This window comes from Terrapene carolina, unplaced genomic scaffold (assembly GCF_002925995.2).
Source record: "Terrapene carolina triunguis isolate 2854851 unplaced genomic scaffold, T_m_triunguis-2.0 Scaffold85, whole genome shotgun sequence".
Lineage (NCBI taxonomy): Eukaryota > Metazoa > Chordata > Testudines > Emydidae > Terrapene > Terrapene triunguis.
In genome coordinates this window covers 26755261-26775007 of record NW_020664436.1, presented here as the reverse complement: position 1 = coordinate 26775007, position 19747 = coordinate 26755261, and the positions used below count along the sequence as shown (strand labels likewise).

The 19747-nt window shown below is 39.2% G+C and overlaps 1 protein-coding gene across 1 annotated transcript in view; it reads left to right on the top strand.

Annotated features, from left to right (window-relative positions):
• The window catches only part of SMOC2 (SPARC related modular calcium binding 2), a 172526-nt gene that overhangs the window by 67183 nt on the left and 85596 nt on the right, over positions 1–19747 (top strand). The window contains exons 3-4 of the mRNA XM_024215126.3: positions 11132–11238; positions 12574–12673. Of these exons, the coding sequence (XP_024070894.1) occupies positions 11132–11238; positions 12574–12673 (207 nt within the window). The remainder of the gene's footprint in view (positions 1–11131; positions 11239–12573; positions 12674–19747) is intronic.

Genomic DNA, 19747 nt, shown 5'->3' with positions numbered 1-19747 from the left:
ATGCTCTGTAAGTAAATATGAACCACATGAGCTAACATTTCCTGACTCTGACCAAAATGAGTACCTGATTACACACAAATACGGCAATTAAAAATAATTGGAATAGAAAAGTCACATTGTTTACAAACAACCCCCAGATCCTGTCATCTGGACCCTTGGGTCATGCAGAGCCCCTTTATAGTTAGTGGAGCTTTGCACAGCACAGGAGTCTGCTGTCAGGATGCTGCCAAAGGGCAAAATCGTGTAGTTAATGGGGGTTTTGCTCAATTAAGAACTGAACCCAGATCATCCCCTATGGTTTACACTTGTGGAGGGATCAAAAGTGGCTGGCCCATGTGGAAGTGGGGAGTTGCCCTGACCTAATCTTTAATCCCCTCATAAACTTCCCAAAGACTTTGTGTTGTCCTTAGAGCTCTATGGCTTCTGAGGAGTGAAAATATGCGGTGGAGGAAGGGGGTAGGGCTATGTGAAACCTTCTCTCCATGGCTTCATTCTCTACCAATCCTGCACAGAACTCCTCTGCATTAGACTGCATGAATACTTTCTCCATCCACTGAAGCCCCCCTGAGAGTTGCAGGTGGGTTCCCATGGCATCAAAAATCCACCAGAGCCATGCTGCTGTGGAGGGTGAGGAGGGAGCCTGGGCTAGCCTTCTTCTATGCTTGCCCACAATGAGACACCTTTCAGCTTGGCTGATCCCTCCATTTCTCTCCCCCAGGCTTTTCTTCACATAACAAATAGACACGCAACATAAATGTGTTTTGTCTTTTATAAATCAGAAAAATAAATCATAAATCAGGGGAATGTAAGTGACTCAAGATAGTGATGGATCTCCAGAGCTCAAGTGCTGACTTCTTTTCAGGCTGCTTGGAGAGGACCTATCTCTCTAATCCTGCTTTGTTCTGCCCAATAGCATTTTCACAGTTGAGGCACAAAAATCCTGAGATTTTTGAGGCAGGTTCAGTTGGAAGCAGAGGGATCCTGAAAAATCTGATCTTAGGCAGTAATGCCTTCCTTCCAATTCGCACTGCTGTGTCTGTTTCTATCCGCTGCACTCCAGCCTTTGGAGGCAAGCCCCCATTTCTTCCTGCTTTATATTTAAAGGAAGGAATATTGTCTAGTAACTAGAGTATGGGACTGGGGATAAGATTTCTGTATTTTATTCCTGGATTTGCATCTACTCTGAGTCTGACATTGAATAACTCAGTGTGTCTGTCTCTTTTACCCACCTGTACAATGGGCACCTAACACAGATGTTGTGAGACTTCATTAACGTGTATAAATTGTTTTGAGAGTTTTGGATGAAAGATTCTGTATAGTGGGGCTTAACCTGAACTTTTTAGTCCTCACTCAGGAGAAACATCCATTGCCTTAAGTGAAAACTTGGTGATTGGTCTTCAGAGTCTGGATATCCAGGCCCAGAACCAGCCAAACACTTAATCACATTTTAAATTGTAAGCATATGAGTAGGTCCTTTGACTTCAATTATACTGCTCCTATTCTTTAAGCTAAGCATGTGCTTTGCTGGATCAGGGCCTTATTCTTGATATTTAATTTGTATTTATTTATTTATCTGACAATAACATAGGGCTGTATGTTTGTGGCAGAAACTGTGCTGTATAATAAAATCTGTGACAAGATTTTTTTCATAAAAAATCATGGCCTTTCCCTTATAGAACAGTCCTATAGGTTTTAGAACCATCCTGTAGCATTTAGTAGATAATCATATTTCTGCTGTAAAATTCTATTTCCTGATTCAAAAATAAATACAAAGGTTTATTGTAAATACAAAGGTTCCGTCCGCCGGCCCCTGCCAGCCAGGGTCCCAGCTGCTGGCCCCGCTCAACCCGCTTCCGTAATCCAGGCTGGCAGCAGGCTGAGTGGGGCTGGCAGCCGGGACCCTGGCTGGCAGCAGTGTGCCACTTAAAATCAGCCCGCGTGCCGCCATTGGCATGTGTGCCACAGGTTGCCGACCCCTGCCCTATGCTATACAGATTTCATGGGGGAGACCAGCATTTCTCAAATTGGGGGTCCTGACACAAGAGGGATTTGCAGGGGGGTGGCAAGGTTATTTTAGGAGGGTCTCGGTATTGCCACCCTTACTTCTGCACTGGTGCTGGTGGCGGCTCTGCCTTCAGAGCTGGGCCCCCAGCCAGCAGCTGCGGCTCTCCAGCTGTCCAGCTCTGAAGGCAGTGCCACCGCCAGTAGCAACAGCGCAGAAGTAAGGATAGTAGTATTGCAACTACCCCTAAACTCCTTTTTGGGTCAGGATCCCTACAATTACAACACTGTGAAATTTCAAATTTAAATAGCTAAAATCATGAAATTTACGACTTTTAAAATCCCATGACCATGAAATTGACTAAAGTGGACCCTGAATTTGGTAGGGCTCTAAGCATGAGGAAGCTGAAGAGAGTATGCGATGTTTGCTTTTGAATTCTAGACACCAGTAGAACTTTCAGTTTAGTTGTCAGTGATGGTACACACAAGCTCCTATGGGGCCAGGTCCTGGAGTGCTTACTCAGACAAACTCCCATTGGCTTTAATAGGTGTTTTTACTTGAAAAGGAGCTGTAAGATTTGCAGAGTTATGCACCCAAGATAATAATTATATTTGTTTTTCAATAATAGCAAGAAGATTCTTTTTTTCCTCTTTCCATTTATTTTTAAGTTAATGTGACAGATAGTGATTGACTAATAGCCTGTATCCATTTCACAAGTTCATTCTGGACAATGGCAAAGTAAGTGTGCCTATACAATCCTGCCAATGTGCTTCAACTCTGTCCTGGAGTTCCTCAACACCCATGAGGTGGTAGTGTGCACTCCAGGCATAGCAAGTATAGCTATATTAATTCGTTACAAAGGCTATACCTGCAGTGTCTCACTGCTAAATAAGCACAGCCCAGACAGCCATCACAAATAATATCATTGCTATTTCTCTGTAATGATGTAGATCCCTTTCTCTATGGGAAACCCTATACAGCTGATGTTTAGCTTAACTAATTTATGATATCTTAAAGAGCCTTACTGTTTAAAAATGTCCTCCTTTTATGGGCTATCATAGACATAACAAAGGGTACTCTCTTCATTTTCAGATTCACATAAAGAATTGAAACACATATAAAAATATGTGTGGAATTTCACATAAAATATTTTGCTATTTTCCCAGAATGAGGGACATCCAGCATTTCAGTAACACTAAAAGAATTAAAGTTCCTGGTAGTGGTGAAAAAAGTTTGCCACTCTTACTTATTAGCTGTAGAATGCACTCCTTGCAAATCTCCAAACACAGGGAAATTTACAGCATACACTTCAGTAAGGTAAACTTTTCTCTTCAGATTCTAATATTACTATTCAGCTGTGACATTCCCTACATGTAGGGAAAGCAGGATATCACTATTGAGTGTTTCTCTGAGGATGTGAATTTTATGCTACTACTTTAACATTATGAAAAATAAACTTGGGCGGAGCCATCCAACCTTACCAATCCTTCACCTTCTGCTAACAGCCTGACTAAAAAGATAGAACTTACATCTTGGCTTAGTAGGTCAAACAACTCAGGCTTTGTTGGACCAATGGGGGGAATTCCAAGGTTGAGGGCCCTCCAATGAAAATACTTTGTCTGTAGTCCCACGACAATCAAACGTAGGAACTCTTAACTGAAGTGCTGCTGTTGTCTGTTAGCTGAAGAACGGGCTAATAGGAAGAGCACTGGTCTCTTTTACTGTTGAACTCAATAGACTTAGGACTGGGCCCAGATAGGGTTTTGTAGGTTACTGCAAACACCTGGTATATCAAAATGGAAGCTTAGCATATTTTCCCAAGCATAAAAGTAAAATAGTTCACATCTTGCATTTTTTCCTTCTTTTCTTTTCCCCTCCATTCTTTTTACTTGTTTCCCTCAACCTTTTCCCACACCCAGCAAGTTTTTTTTGGGAAAAAAAAAGAATTCAATTTTTGAAATGATGGGGGGTGGGAATCACAAAATGAAAAACAAACAATACTGAAAAAAGATCACAAAAAATTGAGAAGACATTTTACAAAAAAAATCCAATTTTTTAAAAAAGGATATTTTATATGAAAAAAATGTTGTTGGCCAGTTCTTTCTAGAAGTATTTTCCTACTGGAGGTAACTTTCAACTGTAAATTGGTGGCATATTACAGAATTCAAATCCTGATGTAGATCTAAACGTCTCTGTATTCTGTTCTTGGTCCATCTTATTCTCAAATGTATCATCTTTTTCATATTACTATAACTTCATGCAAAGATTGTTAAAGTCAGTCAGAATGCACAGGAATAGGGAGCGAAAAAACTCTCCTTTATAGTCAAATGTACTTTCAGCCATAGTCACAGGTCTTCAAAGTTCAACAGTTCCACTTAGTAGAGGTTTGTGCTAATATTTTCTATTGATTTCAATCCATGTAATTTCACTCTGTTTCTGTACAAAATTAAAATCTCAAAGCAAAACTAAGTTGAAACTACCAGGACTGAAGCCCCAATGCAGCAATGAAGACTTGAAAGCACACGTAGTGAATTTTTCCTGATTTTTTTTTTATGTAGAATCATAAATGGGCCCATATTCATATTAACCTGGTCAGGCTTATTCAAAACATTTGTGAACCTTTGTGCCCCTTTCAGAAGGTCTGGTCTGTGTTTTGGGTTTGTAATAAACCCAAAATTAAGGTTGATTTCTGTTTCAGATTTTACTGTGAATACTTGGCATGCCTCTAGGCACATTGTATCTAGTCAAATGTGACTTAGTCAAAAGAGAGAGGAATATTTTTGTGCCAAGGAGGATTCCACCACAGCATTCCTTGTTTTATCTTAAAGCTTAACAATCTAAGTTGCTGGGTGGTTGCAAATGTGAAAAACACAGTGCCTGCCTCCATTAGATGCCAAGAGAAGAGGGTTTCAGCAAAGATAATGCTGCCTTCTTGTTAAGAACCAGAATGCAGCAATAAAAATGAAAAGACAGAAATCATTGGATGATCATTACCAGCAAGTACAAAGTCTTAATGTTGTGAATGTGTCATGTTAAATGTCTCTGCAGACATCCACCCCCTCTCCACTCTCAAAACGTGGTTGGTCTTCAGATCTTTGAAACAAGGAGATTCAAGCACAAGTGACTTGTTACATATTTCCTATCATTCTAGAATACTGATACATATGTCTTTTAGCCTAGTGGTGATCAGCTCTTAGAGCTGTAGACAGCCTTAGATCCAGTGTCACTGGAGATTCCTGCATGAACTGAGGGCAGTATATACCCTTACATACCAAAGACAAGCCTGTTACATTGAAAACCCTTTTAGCACAGAAATATTATATTCACTGATTAATGCATGTTCTCCCAAAATTAGAAGTACACCAGATACACATAATGCATGCACTTACCAATTAGTGAAAGAAAAATGAAAAGAAACCTCTTCATTCCAGCCCCAATTCAGTGAGATACATAACTATATGCCTAACTTGAAGCATCTGAGTAGTTCAATTAACTTCAGTGGGCCTATTCACATGCTTAAAATTAGGCATGTGCTTAAGTATCTTGTTCAATTAGGGCCTCAGTTGCTGCTGAGGTCTTTATAGTGATATACTGAACACTTTCAAATGACAAACGGGGACTATTTAGGGAAAAGTCAGATTATCTGGGCACTCTGCAAGATGGCAAGAGCCAGAAATGAGAGCCTTCAATAAGAGTTACAGTTATCTAGATTATGTGTTTCTATGCTAAACCTGCTTGTTCAAATCTGCACGGATTTAGGAAAGCTTTCTGTTCAGCACAAGAACAGTTAAGCACCTATGCAAAGCCCTCAGGGTTTTTTTAAATATAAATAATTAAGTTTAACCATTTTCTAAGTGATAAATGTTACTGTCTGTTCAGTGGGATTTTCAGTCTATAATAAAATAAATAAATAAACACACCATTATAATATTTGATGTATAAATATGTAACCCATGTCAAACACAGTCAGCTCCCCTAAAAGTAAGAGAAGGCTGCTCAGTGGATTGGGAAATTTTTGTTAATCTTACTTAACACACATATTACCGTCCAACAATGAAGAAAAAAATACAGGATTGACTAAATCAAACCCCTTTTGCAGAAGATGTATTTATTTACTTATTTTGGCAATCAGTTTAATTTCCAGTGAGACAATTTGGATTAGATCTTCCCGTGGAGCCCAAAACTTGCTGTAAATATAATTCATATTGGATGTAGTTATAGAAATAGGGTTTGCATCCCTGTTAAGATTGTGTCATTGTTTCCATTATAAACCTCTTTTTTTTTTTTTTTTTTTCTGGCAGTTTTTTTCTCTCCATGATACATTATAGCAGAATTAGCCAGCTGTATTAAAGGTGATAGTTTTTTCCCTTCCTCTTAGACCAGAGGCATCAAACACTGTTTTATTGGAGACAGGACAGTGGATTAGATGGGGTGGCAATCTGTTCCAGTCTGGGTAATTCCTCTGTTAACTATACGGTTGATCCTACATTAAGAATTTCCTTGCATACTTCAAATTCTCATTGATTTCAGTAGTATTTTGGTTGCACAAGGAATGAAAAATAAGGCCCTATGTTTCTAGTTTTCAAAAATTTATGAGAATTTGGTCCCAGATCCTATAAATATGCACATGCTTTCCTTTGCTCACAGGAGTAGCTCCATTGAACCCAGTGGGTGAGATTCTATGCTGCGCCTTTAGGGGTATGCCTACACTACATTGTAAACCAGGGTCGGTGGGACCCAGGCTTGTGGACATGGTGTTTCCAAGCCTGTGCTTGAGCATCCACACTGCATTGTAAACCTGGGTTAACAATTGCTAGACCTGGGTCTTATAGCCATGCTTGCGCATCTACATTGCACTACACCAGGGGTCGGGAACCTTTCAGAAGTGGTGTGCTGAGTCTTCATTTATTCACTCTAATTTAAGGTTTTGTGTGTCAGTAATACATTTTAACATTTTTAGAAGGTCTCTTTCTATAAGTCTATAATATATACCTAAACTATTGTTGTATGTAATGTAAATAAGTTTTTTAAAATGTTTAAGAAGCTTCATTTAAAATTAAATTAAAATGCAGAGCCCCCCCAGACCGGTGGCCAGGATCCGGGCAGTGTGAGTGCCACTGAAAATCAGCTCGTGTACTGCCTTCGGCACGCATGACCTAGGTTGCCTACCCCTGCATTACACAGACCTTCTGACTCAGGTCTGCAGTTTGAGCTGTGTCCACACTGAAAAATGGCAGGGCTTGAACTTGATTCTCAGCAGGACTTGGGCTGTGACCCAGGCCCCTACCAGAGTCTCAGGACCTGGGTCCTGAGTGCTTGCTGACCTCAGTCAGACTGATTTGTGTGTGGATGAGAGGGGGACTTGGGCTCAAACCTGAGTCAGAGCCTGGGCCTAATGTGCAGTGTAGACATATCCTAAGAGGCTCGCTACTGTACTTGAAACTTGGGGAAATAGAGGCTAATGTCGCTTTAAGCCATTTGTGCTCTCCCACTGTGGGCTGCTCCAGGGGCTAGAATGGTCACTGGGGTAATTTAGACAGCACTGGTGGGCTAAGTTCTGGCAGCTTCCCTGGACTGCCCTAAGGATTACAGCACTGCCCGGAATCTCTGCCGCACTGTATGCTGCTGCCCACTCCCAGACTGCCCCTCTGGCTCCCCACCACGCTTGCAAATGGGTGCTCAAAGGACAGCCTGCTGCTGTCTTTCTCAGTTCCTGTGCCAGGAGAATTCTCCCCCAGTTAGAACCAGAGATGCTGCTCCAGCCCATTTACCTCATGTACAGGGGCCAGAGCAGAGATAAGAATCACACCCAATGACACAACTTGCTTGATTTAAAATTACACGTGTGCGTAAACTGTTTGCAGTATGGGGGTTTCTATTGTCCGAATCTGGGCGCCTCAACATTTTACAGGGGCTAGAACCAAATGATCTTTCACCCACTCCACATACTGAACTCCAACTTGGGCCTGTCTATTACTATTGGATTGGTTCCCAATCCATACATGAGACGGGAGCTAGACTGAGTTCAGTGGGAAACCTCTCACGAAGCAGCAGCTGATTCAGGCCTTTAGTGTTGAGAGGATTTTTCATTAAATGTTTTCAAAGAGTTGTTAAGTGAAAACAGATTCTTTTAAAAAATGTTTCTTTTTGTAGAGCTGGAAACCCAAATACAATAGCATTGTGAGGGTGCAAGATTTGTCTAAAAATGCTACTTAGCATTATATGATGCTTTTCATCTTCCACGTGCCTCACAGACAGTGACTTGATGCTGATCTCATACTCTTCTACACCAGTAGGACACCATTCACGTCAGTAGAGTTGCTCCTGATTTACACCAGGAGTAACAATGATTAGAACCAGGCCTATGAAGTAATTACTCCTCAGAATGCACCTGCGAGGTAATTACCGTAGTATTTTAACCTAAGTTCACAGTCCAAGATAGGTGAGTGTTTAAATCCAAAATCACCCTGTTGTAGCTCAAGTGAAAGGATGATTTTGGGGTAAAGACACTGGGCCAGGAGACCTCAGCTCTGCCACAAACTTCCTGTGTGACCTTTGGCAAATCATTTGACTTCTCTGTGCCTCAATTCCCCCTCTGTAAATGGGGCTAAAATACATCCTTGCTCCCACTCTTTGTCTGTCTCAAGTATTGCCCTCTGTGGCAAGGACTGTCTCTCACTATGTGCCTACACAGCACATTGCACTACAGGACCTGCTTTTTGGCTGAGGCCTCTAGGCTTTACCATAAGAACACTTTAAGAATTGAATAATAATATGACTTTAATGAAGTTGCACTTGGGATGAGTTTAGCCCATCTGTTTTGATAATCTAATATGTCATTAGTAATACAGATATGATATTTTTATATGATTTTTTTATCTTGTCTGTCCTTTTATATTTCCTCACTTTTATAAGTTTGTATCACATCCCCAGCTTTAACTGAATCACAGTTCTTCCATGTGCTATAGTAAATCTTGATAAATCAATAAAGCAGAATAATTTACAAGGATGTAGCTGGAATAATATTTTGACTGTTTCAGCTGCTTAACTTGATAAGAGAGCTTTCTACCAGGTTTGCTTTGGAGTTTAGACAGGGACTGTAATTCCATGCTACTAACCTTCAAATGCTTCCTATAGTTAAATAATCCAAGAAACTGCAGACTTCAAACTTGAGTTTTCTATTCCATTAAAGTTGATCGCTGTAAAGTCTAGGAGTATTAAATTGACTGCAAATATGAAGGCTTTAGAAGGCAGAGATGTTCAGGAACAGGGTGGCGGACAAGTTGTTTGGAGAATTTATCTCTCTCTGGCATGCTTTTATGATAATTCAAATATTAGAGATAGAGTTATAAATTATCAGCACTGTAGTAGAGACCTTATGTGCTGGAATTTATATCACTTTTCCTTTTAGACATTTAAACCACATGTTGTGCTAAAAAAATGAGGACAGAATTCCACCAAAGGAGTGATTTATTTTCAGTTTAAAACACTGGCTACATTAAAACCACATGTAAGTAAGTACTGTATAACCAAACCGAGCTCATAATAAGGCTTAAGGCACTGAAGGTAGATTAAATACTTTTGGTTTTTAACTTTGGCAGAGCATGGACTAACAAGATCTACCTAAGCTACACAATACATTAACCAGAATGGAGGTGCAAGTTCCGTTGGTGAAAATCTAACATTATTAAAGTACATATACAAAACAATTTAGCCTCTTGTTAACTAACTTTTCCTATGTATCTGTGAATGGTGGAAGGTTTCTGTCCATTTGCTAGGTGACATATTGGGTTTCTGCAGATGTCCCTTCTGAAACATCATAACGATTTAATGTTTAATCTTAATACTTAACTTTTTACAAAGTCAGAATGATTTTCACTTCTAATAACTTTACAAACTTGATTAATCCTCCCAACACTCCTATGAGATAAGTATTATAATTTCCACTTTACAGTGAGGTAAACTAATACGAAGAATTTAAGTGACTTGTCCAAGTCCAGAGAGGAAACCAGTATGAGAGCAAAGATTAGGACTAAGGGACTCCTAATTTCTAGGCCCACTCTCAGATGATAACTACTATTACTTTACACTTATTTAGCACTTTCCAGGCCAGATTCTCTGGTCCTTTTATGGCAGTTTTGCACTAGTATCATAGACTCATAGGACTGGAGGGGACCTTGAGAGGTCATCTAGTCCAGTCCCCTGCACTCAAGGCAGGACTAAGTATTGTCTAGACCATTCCTGACAGGTGTTTGTCCAACCTGCTTTAAAAATCTCCAATGATGGAGATTCCACAACTCCCTAGGCAATTTATTCCTGTGCTTAACCACCCTGACGGTTAGAAAGTTTTTCCCAGCACAAAGCTTCCCTAAACCTGGTGGATGTTGGCCAGTGAAGAATTTGTCCTGTATTCAGGAATTCTGCTGTTCCATAGAGCCTGTATAGTGGCTCTAACACCATTCCCCCACCCCCAGCCTCTGGCACAGAGGGTGGGTCAAGGGAAAGGGGGCATGGCTGGGGCATCCAAGTTTGCCAGAATTAAAGTAGGTTTCATTTTTCTCAAATCCCATAAACCACAGCTGATTTATTAGCTATATTTTTAGTATAATAGAAATTAGAGATAGAAAAGATTAATTAATTAATTAATTATATTCACTCCTTGCAAGTGAAATAATTAGTCCACATATTGAACAGTAGATTATTATTATTTATCTGTATTACAGAAGCACCTAGAGATGCCACTAAGAGTAAGGCCCAGCTGTAATAAGCAATGTAGCAATGTGCAAATACAGTGCGTGAGAGACTCCCTGCTCCAAACAGCTTGCAGTCTAAATAGACCTAATAGTAGCTGTGCTGCTGGTAGACAATGTTTTCACCCCTCAGCTCATAGAGAGCCGATGTATACACAGGATCGTACCAAAGAGAAGCAGTGAGGATATAACTTTTTTGATTTTCTTTCATTTTTTTCCTATTTCTAAACACTCAGGTAACAATACACCATCCAGGATGAAAGGATCCATTTCTTTATTTGGGTCTCTGAACCTTCTTCCTTGTTTCTACTTTGGGCTATCACCTATTCTCTCTTTAATGTTGCATCATTAATCTTGTTTGTTTTCTCCCTTGTCTTAGATGTTTCCAGGTGTGTGGCAGAGAGGAAATACACCCAGGAACAAGCCCGCAAGGAGCTTCAACAAGTTTTCATTCCCGAGTGCAATGATGATGGCACATACAGCCAGGTTGAAAAGTTTTGGCTCAGTATTTGTATGCCTAGCTGTTCAGCGTGCTTGGGTGTTTGTGATGCAGCAAGGGAATTACATTAACACTGACGTTTAGAAGTGGGAGGATAGTAGGGTGACCAGACAGCAAATGTGAAAAATCAGCATGGGGGTGGGGGGTAATAGGAGCCTAGATAAGAAAAAGACCCCAAAATCGGGACTGTCCCTATAAAATCAGAACATCTGGTCACCCTAGAGGATAGTTCATTTTTGTACCAATTTAGTCCTTGGCCTCTCTTCAGAAATGATCAACAAAATAGCTGAATGTGATGTAGGTTATTGTGATGTGCACCCCATTCCACTAGGGTGAGACAACCAAGTCATTTCTCATAGCTCTCTGACGAGTCATCAGCTGGTAAAATGTGTATGATTTCTGTCCTGTTCCTGATCCAAACCAGTAATCTTGTGGTAAAAGAGTCCATATCCTATTGCCAATGCCATGAGTAATACAGTAATCCTCCCTAACCGCTGCTGAATCTCTGTTCAGGCATCATGGACTGAGTTACTCAGGTGAAGATTTAGAATCCAAGAGGGGTGCAATTTGAAGCCTTTATCACAGTCAGATACATACTAAGCAGGACTGTCTTCTGTTACCATTATAATAAGTTTAAAAGGTAGGGTCATGTAGAAAGTTACCATAGTCATTTTTAAGTGTAGCTAATAGTTCACATTTACTATTTATAAATATCAGTATGGTAGAGAAAGTGACATTAGACTCCAGGGGAGATGTTAAAGATGTTGGGATTTATAAAGCAATTAATTTAAAGTAGGCATTCCAGTAGTTTGCTCTCTGAGAGCTTGGGGCATGAATAATGCTAGAAAAAGTGCGGTATCCTGTTATTACTGTATGTGAGATGATATGTTGTCTATCTGGAAAAAAGCTAGAGAGGGCTTACTTCAGGAACAGAGACAGTCAATCCACGTGTCCCCTAGGGAGCTTTTGTGAGCTTTTCATAATGCCTGTATATTATTCTTTCAGTATAGGACATAAAACAAGCAAACACATTAATAGCTTTCTCCTCAGTTCTCCACTGAAGCACCTACTGTAGAGTGCTTGAGGGAAGCTCTGCTTTTATGCTTTAAGGATATTCATCAGACTTGAATTATGGTCTATTAATGGATTATCTTACTAGACACAGAAAAAGACGTTTGATATCTTTAAAAAATATATTCTACTGGAGGACTCCATTGTACTCAAGAGACATATATAAATACATACTCTATGTGCCATGAACATTTCAATATGGTCAACATATGTCTCATAGATTTCCCTCACTTGATGTCATTTCCTGACAGGTTCAGTGTCATAGTTACACAGGATACTGTTGGTGTGTCACTCCCAATGGACGTCCAATCAGCGGTACAGCTGTAGCACATAAAACTCCACGGTGTCCAGGTAAGTAATGATTTAGTTTATCAATGACATTCATCTATTTTATCTACCTGTTTCAGTTTTTAGGATTTTGTACAGTGCTCATCAATATATCTATGTGCCAACATATAGTGCCATGCAACAGCATTGCTGAAATGATTATTCTTATATCTTATAATTTTCTTGTAAACTCACTGCAAACATTCCATAGAGTTTTACTTTTTAAACATTTTAAGTATTGAGAATAAATAAAAAAAACAAACACTGTTCAAGGTTTGGTACTGTGAAAAAAAATTCTCACCAGTAGCCAAACCTGTGTTGGGGGGGGGGGGGGGGGGGACGACAAATCACCACACACCCTTTTCATTAAAGATGAAAAGTAGCATTAACATCAACGTTAAACCACTGTTTGTAGAAAATGAACAACAAACAAAAACTGCCATTCCCACAAGTTTTTACCTTAAACCAGTGCACACGAACAAATTAACCAGTTTTTAGAGGCTGCCTTTTAGCCTCATTTCAAACATGTCAAAATGTATGATAAATCAGAATTGTACAAGCAACTGTAGCAATTACTTTTCTAGGTGTTTTAGGTCAATACAACTGCTCCCTTTCTACAGAGAGAGCACTAACGATATTGCAGCTTTGTGAACTGCAGCAACACTACCCCCTGCACTTTAAACTTCTTGTAGTGGTGGGATTAATTGACATCTTGGCTCCCTGGAAGATTGACGGAGTTGAAGAAACTGAGATATGGCTTCTGGTGGGGCTCCCTTACCTGTAGTTAAGCAATATTTTCAGAGCAGAAACCTTTATTATTATAATAATAATTCCAAGAAGGGAGAAGACCAGAGAAGAAGTGAATATGTAAGAACAAAAGAACATCAAAATTTCAGGCTGCTTTTAAGCCCTGTGTGACTTAAATGGTGTGGAGAACCTTGCAAGTGTCCTGTCCTACGGTAGATTTTACCCCAGGATCCATAAAGTTCAGTTTAGTCCAGTGATCTAGTCCAATCTAGAATAAATGCTGAAGAGTCACTTTGGAGTCAGAGTTGCCAAGAGCCACATAAAATGTTTACAAGTTTTAAGATTCAACAATATGCACAGAAGTGTATTTTAATGTAATGATTGATACAAACTCTGACCCTGATTCAGGACCATATTTAAACGCTTAAATGTTATCCTAAATAGGGATGGACTTAAATGGTGCTTAATTGCTTTACTTAATTGGAGCCTCCATCAGGAGTTTTGCAATATCAGTGATCATGAAACCTAGTAGCTCCCTCAATTTCACTAACCTCAACAAAAAAGGATTATACATGTGCTGAAATCTCAATAAATAATTGTCTAATAGCTCTGTCACAATGTGTGGCATTAATTTCTGGTCCACAGTTCTGCTGAATTACTTACTGGACAAGCAAATTCATGGGATTTTTCATGTTCAATGTAATCAAGAAAAAAATGTAGTTAGTTTCAGATCCTTGATTAATCAAGACACAAATTGTTCAGTTTCTTCGCTTACACTGATAAAGTGTTTGCTTTGTTCAATCAAAGTCATAATGTGAGCCAGAATATATCCACAAGAAACCCATCTTTCTTCTGTATTCAGAACCAAGGCCCCAATTTTGCAAAGACTCATGCATGTACTTAGCTTTACACACATCAAGTAGTCCCACTAAAGTCAATGAGTCTACTCACAGTGCATAAAGCTAAGCATGTGTGCAAGTCTTTGTGGCATCAGGGTCCAAATCAGTGCATAGGACCTGATTCTGCACCACTAAAGTTAATGATTGTTTTTCCATTTATATCAGCGGATGCAGGACTGGGCTTGTAATGTCTCAAATACCTAGGAGAGGATTTTGAAATGCTAGTGATGAAGAACTCAGTCTTACTTAAAGAGGAGTATGCAGCCACCTCTTTGTACGGGAGACAGTGCTACAAATTTTACAAAAAGTTATGCAGTGAAATAACACAATCCCCTGTGCTAATTTTGTAGAATGACATTCTTGATGAAGCAGAGCTGCAGTTCTAGTCTGTTTTCCAGTCTGTTTCCAGAATCGCCATCTGTCAGGACTGGAGAGATTTTTTCCAGAAGGAACATTGATGTTTTCCATTACATCTACTATTTGCTTTTATCTTTTTTTCCCTTTTCTATCATTGTGCACAGGAATGATGCCCAAAATATCATTACTTACACAGAGTTCATACTTGCTTCTGTCTTAATTAGTTCTTTTGGGATATCACAGACTCTCAACCACGCCAAACTGATAAACTGTGCAGTTTCTGGACTATCCTTAAGAATTCCTGTGCTATAACTTGATATTGCAAGTGCACATCTTACAGCAGTGGAATCTGACAACTGAACGGTCATGTATTCTTCAATTGCCTATGCTTTTCTGGAGACAGAATGTTGTGGTTAGTTACAAGGAGGTCTTTGATTATTCCAACATTTACACATACAGCTTCATCACCTTGACTTTCATATGAGTGCTTGTATGGTACCACTGTTACCTGCTATCTCACATGGCTTACTTCATGGAACTTTTGCTAATAGATGTGTTTCTTCTTCATTTAAGGGTATGGATTTATTTGATACATGGATTTACTTGCACATGAATATTCAGCTTCCAAACAAAAATGCTTAATATCATAAAGTACATATCTCTCTTGGTTTGATCTTTTGTGGTGAGATATTAGATGTGGAGTCCTGAACCAAAGAACACTTTTTTCTCCATTCCTTAGGAAAGGTCTTGCATTCCTATTCATATTTATATTTCTTCAAACAGAGCATGGATTTTGAAGTATTTGATGTTTGCTTATTTTTTTTCAGCTTCTGTTTATATGTTTAACCAGCTCATGAAATAACAATTATAATCAGGAAAGTCCTTACTCAGGCCTGTAGTATTCTAGATGTGGCCTTTGCCAATCCTGAACCTTTTCTTCTATCTTACTTTACTCAAATATATTACACATATTTCACTTCTTTTTGGTTCTCCCTGGTGGATCCCCTTGTTTTGTATGTAACAGTAAAGAGAATCATCTTCCAGTCCTCCATCCTTCCTGCCTACATCTTTGCTCTTGTTTCTTATTACATCCCTTTCCCCTCTCACTCCATGAATGAGTTCAGCCTCACTGATCCTTTCATTTCCTTCTCCCACACTCCTCTTCTGCATTCTTCAGTGAGTATCACCAGTTAAATCTGGAACACATTCCCTATCCCAGTGCTCCAGGGGTGCACCCTCTGCATTAACACCCTCCCTGAAAACTTACTGTACTTCTTCCCGAAGGCCTAAAACTCTAACCAACACCTAGTGATACTGCCATCCCCACTCCTCTCGGTAGCTAGTAAAATTAGTTATGCTCTCACCATCTGAGTCTCCCCATGGGCTCTTGTCTTATCCTTGTATTGATTGTAAATTTCTTGGGCAACTACTATTTCTGTTTTCATTTTTTGTACAGTGCTGACCACACTGTCAGTGTAATAACCCTCACCAGTTTACACCTGTGACCTTTGACACTTCACTTGACTCCAAAGTAGATCCAAATCCTGTAAGCAGATTCATGCAGAAAGATGCTTTCTCCCATTCAAAATCCTATTGACTTCAGCTCTTTTGACTTCAACAGAGCATGGCGTGGAAGTGGGAGTCTGCCTTTACAGATCAAATAGCATGGTCCTTAGCCTTGGTTAGTATTTCACCCTATTTAGTGGAGATTTTCCAAAACTCCCTTGGCTATGCCAGCTACCATGATAGTAGAGTCTTTTTCTGCACTTATAGAGTTTATAGTGATTCACCCATGATGCTGGAAATACACAGTACCGGAAATTCCTAACAATACCTAAAAATACCAGTATTCCTAATATGAACAATTAAAACTGTAGCTCTTGAGAACCTAATGGCAGTTTGCTGCTCAGCCATTTATTTTCTGTTTTGAAGGCTTTCAAATCTGCATGCCAGATTTGTGATGTCAGATAGTTTTTCTCTGGCAAACTTCCTTGTCTAAACTTCATGTTGAAGTGGCAATCAGTTCAGTATGGTAAACAAGACTTTTGACGCAGTGATTCACTTATTGAAATCCTTATTTTAGATCAACAAAAACATTCTGCAAGATTTTTTTATTTAATTTTAATTCTCAGTGAATTTAGCACTTCTGAAGAGAACTGAATTGAGACAACCAACTCATTTCACATAGGCTGCTGAACAGTTATCAGGTGGTAATGATTTTTCATTACTATCAGCCTGGGTAACAAGATTTGAACTGGCGAGAAGTGATAGGCTTTATATTTTGTTGACAAAGCAGATTGAGAGGTGACTTGATCACAAAGTATAAATACCTTCACAGGGAGAAAATACTGGGTACTAAAGGGCTTATTAATCTAGCAAAGAAAGGCCTAACAAGAACCAACATCTGGACATTAAAGCCAGACTAATCCAGATTAGAAATAAGACACATTTTTAACAGTGAGGGTGATTAACCACTAGAACAAACTACCAAGGGAAGTGGTAGATTCTCCATCTCTTGTTGTATGTTCACACTGTACTCTTCTTCTCAGTAGAATCCATACTTGCATAGCCTCTTAGCAAGGGTATGCACAACACTGGAGCCAGAAAGGCACAGTTTAGGCGAATAGAGTAAAAGATGAGACTGAAGGGTGTGGGTATGTGGGCAAGTACATACTCTACATTCTTTCTACTCACCCAACCCATGCCTCCCTGTCTACACTGTTGTTTTTTAGCTGTGTATTGTCTCATTGCCTACCTGCTGCTGAATCCTCCAGAGGAGAAAGACTATGTCAGGTGAGAGGCAGTGGAGAAAGGCATGGGCAGCTACCCACTGTGTAACCTTTCCCTACCACAGGAAAAGACTCTGGTAGAGGAAAAAGGCTCTGCCAGCTCCCCACTACTAGAATCCTTCCCCTGCCACAGAGAAAGGCTCCAGCAGTGGGGAAAGGCTCAGTCAGCCTTGGATGCAGTGTGGACACAGTCTGCTTTTCATTGCGGCATGTAGCTGCACATACACTACATACCACTGTCAGTAGTCTGGAGTGTAGATGTAGCCTTGACATCTTCAAACCAAGACTGAGTGCCTTTCTGGGAGATATACCCATACACAAGTTATTAGGCTTAACACAGGAGTTACTGGGTGAAATTTAATGAGCTGTAATCAGATTAGATTATCTACAAGAGATCAGATTAGATTATCTAAAAATTTTCTGGCCTAAAAATCTATGAGCAAACCTCACAGCTGTGTAATCCACTTCATATTGCTTTTTGCAATCACAGTAGCACCACTAGTAATAATTGCTAGAAACTCTAGCTGGGATTTTCAAAGACATCTAAGGGATTCAGGTACCTTACTCCCATTAAAATTGAGTAGGATTTGGACACGCAAATCCCAGACTACAGTCTTAAAAAACAAACAAACATTAACATAAATCTTTCTGAAATATGATTAGATTGGCATCACATATGGACTAATTCAGCATCACATTCCAATGCTTCAGAAAGACTGCATTAAGTAGAGCTCTTGGTCTTAGGTTTTAAATGAATTTGCGCAGAAATTTGAGGTGGTTATGAAAAAAAGTCAACATTAGAACTGGTCAGAAAAAGTTATTTTACCATTGAAAAATTCAATGAAATTAAAAACAATGATTTTGGCAAAATTTCCACCAAAAATTTGACTTTTTGGCAAAAAATCTAAACTTGACAATTTTTGGCTGAAAATCGACAATATTTGGTTTAAAACTGAACATTGCTATTAGGAAATGCCATTATGACCATTTACACCAGCTGACAATCTGCCCCAGGGTTGTTATAATACTCCAAACTAGGCAAAAATCATGTTCTAATCTTGGGGTTTCATTACTATAAGTTTCCAATTATTCCACTTTTCAAGCTTTTTATTACCGATCTATAATAAGCTGTCTTTAGTTTCTGCAGTATGACTTGCTGAAAATGCACAGTTTCTCAGTGTTTTCTGCCAGGTAATAATACAATAGATATTTAAGTTGCTAAATCCATCAAAACATAACTTAATTGAAATTGAAATTGTCCCCATTTTGCATAACATTCTAACATAATAATTCCTCATATTACGATAATGGCTGTTAATGAACTGGTCCATTTCTTGTTTTTAATGTATATTCAATCCGATACCAAGAAAAAGAAATCAGATTAAACCCTCACTTTGTTCTGAAACTATTTTTATAGATGAGCAATAATAAAGCATTTAGTAATCTTTAGCAGGTGTTTAATGAATGATGCATTGGCTCAACTAGGGCATGATTCAAAACTCTTTGTATTAATGGGATTTTTTTTTAAAGACTGTCTGTTTAGTTTAGGGTTTTTAATGCTGTCCATCACCATAGTATCTAATTACCTTCCATGTAAAATCAGTAACAATAGAAAAGTCTGTAGTGGACTTCATGGAGCTTCTGAATCACCTCTCTTTTCATGGTAAAAACTGTACTTGGGGTATACTTGTTTGTTGTTTATTTGGGTTCTTTTGGTTAATTTGTTTGTGTTACAGGTTTTTACCTCTAGTTTTAATTTTAAAAAACTGGGGGAGGGGCTGTTTATTTGGGTAGATGGGGCTGTCAATACTGTTAGTGTCATTCATGCTATGGTGGAAAGGCTTTTTCAAAGAGGAAGGGCTTGCAGTGTTTCCTAAAGATGATCGATTATTGATTTCTCTAATGTGCTCTGGAAGTTCGTTCCACAACCAGATCCCCTTGACTAAAATTGTGTTGTCCCCAGCTCTCACATGCTTCATATTGGGCTTTTTGAGGCGGAAGTTAGGTTTTACACACGTCTGCTATTAATTCCTTAGAGGACAGAACCCTTTTAGGGCCTCCTTCTGCTTCTGTTAATGTCAATGTTTATTGATGACACCACACTAACCATCAGGCAGGAGTAACAATTTCGAGTTGTTTCATTAATTACTTGCAGTTAAATTGGGGTGACAGAATTTGCTGTACCAGATCACATACAGTCACTGGGGTACCCTCTCTCTAGCAGTGGTCATTATCTGATGTTTCTGAGGAATCTGGAACTGTCACCCTAATGTGAATGTGGTCAACTATAAAAGGTTATACATGTG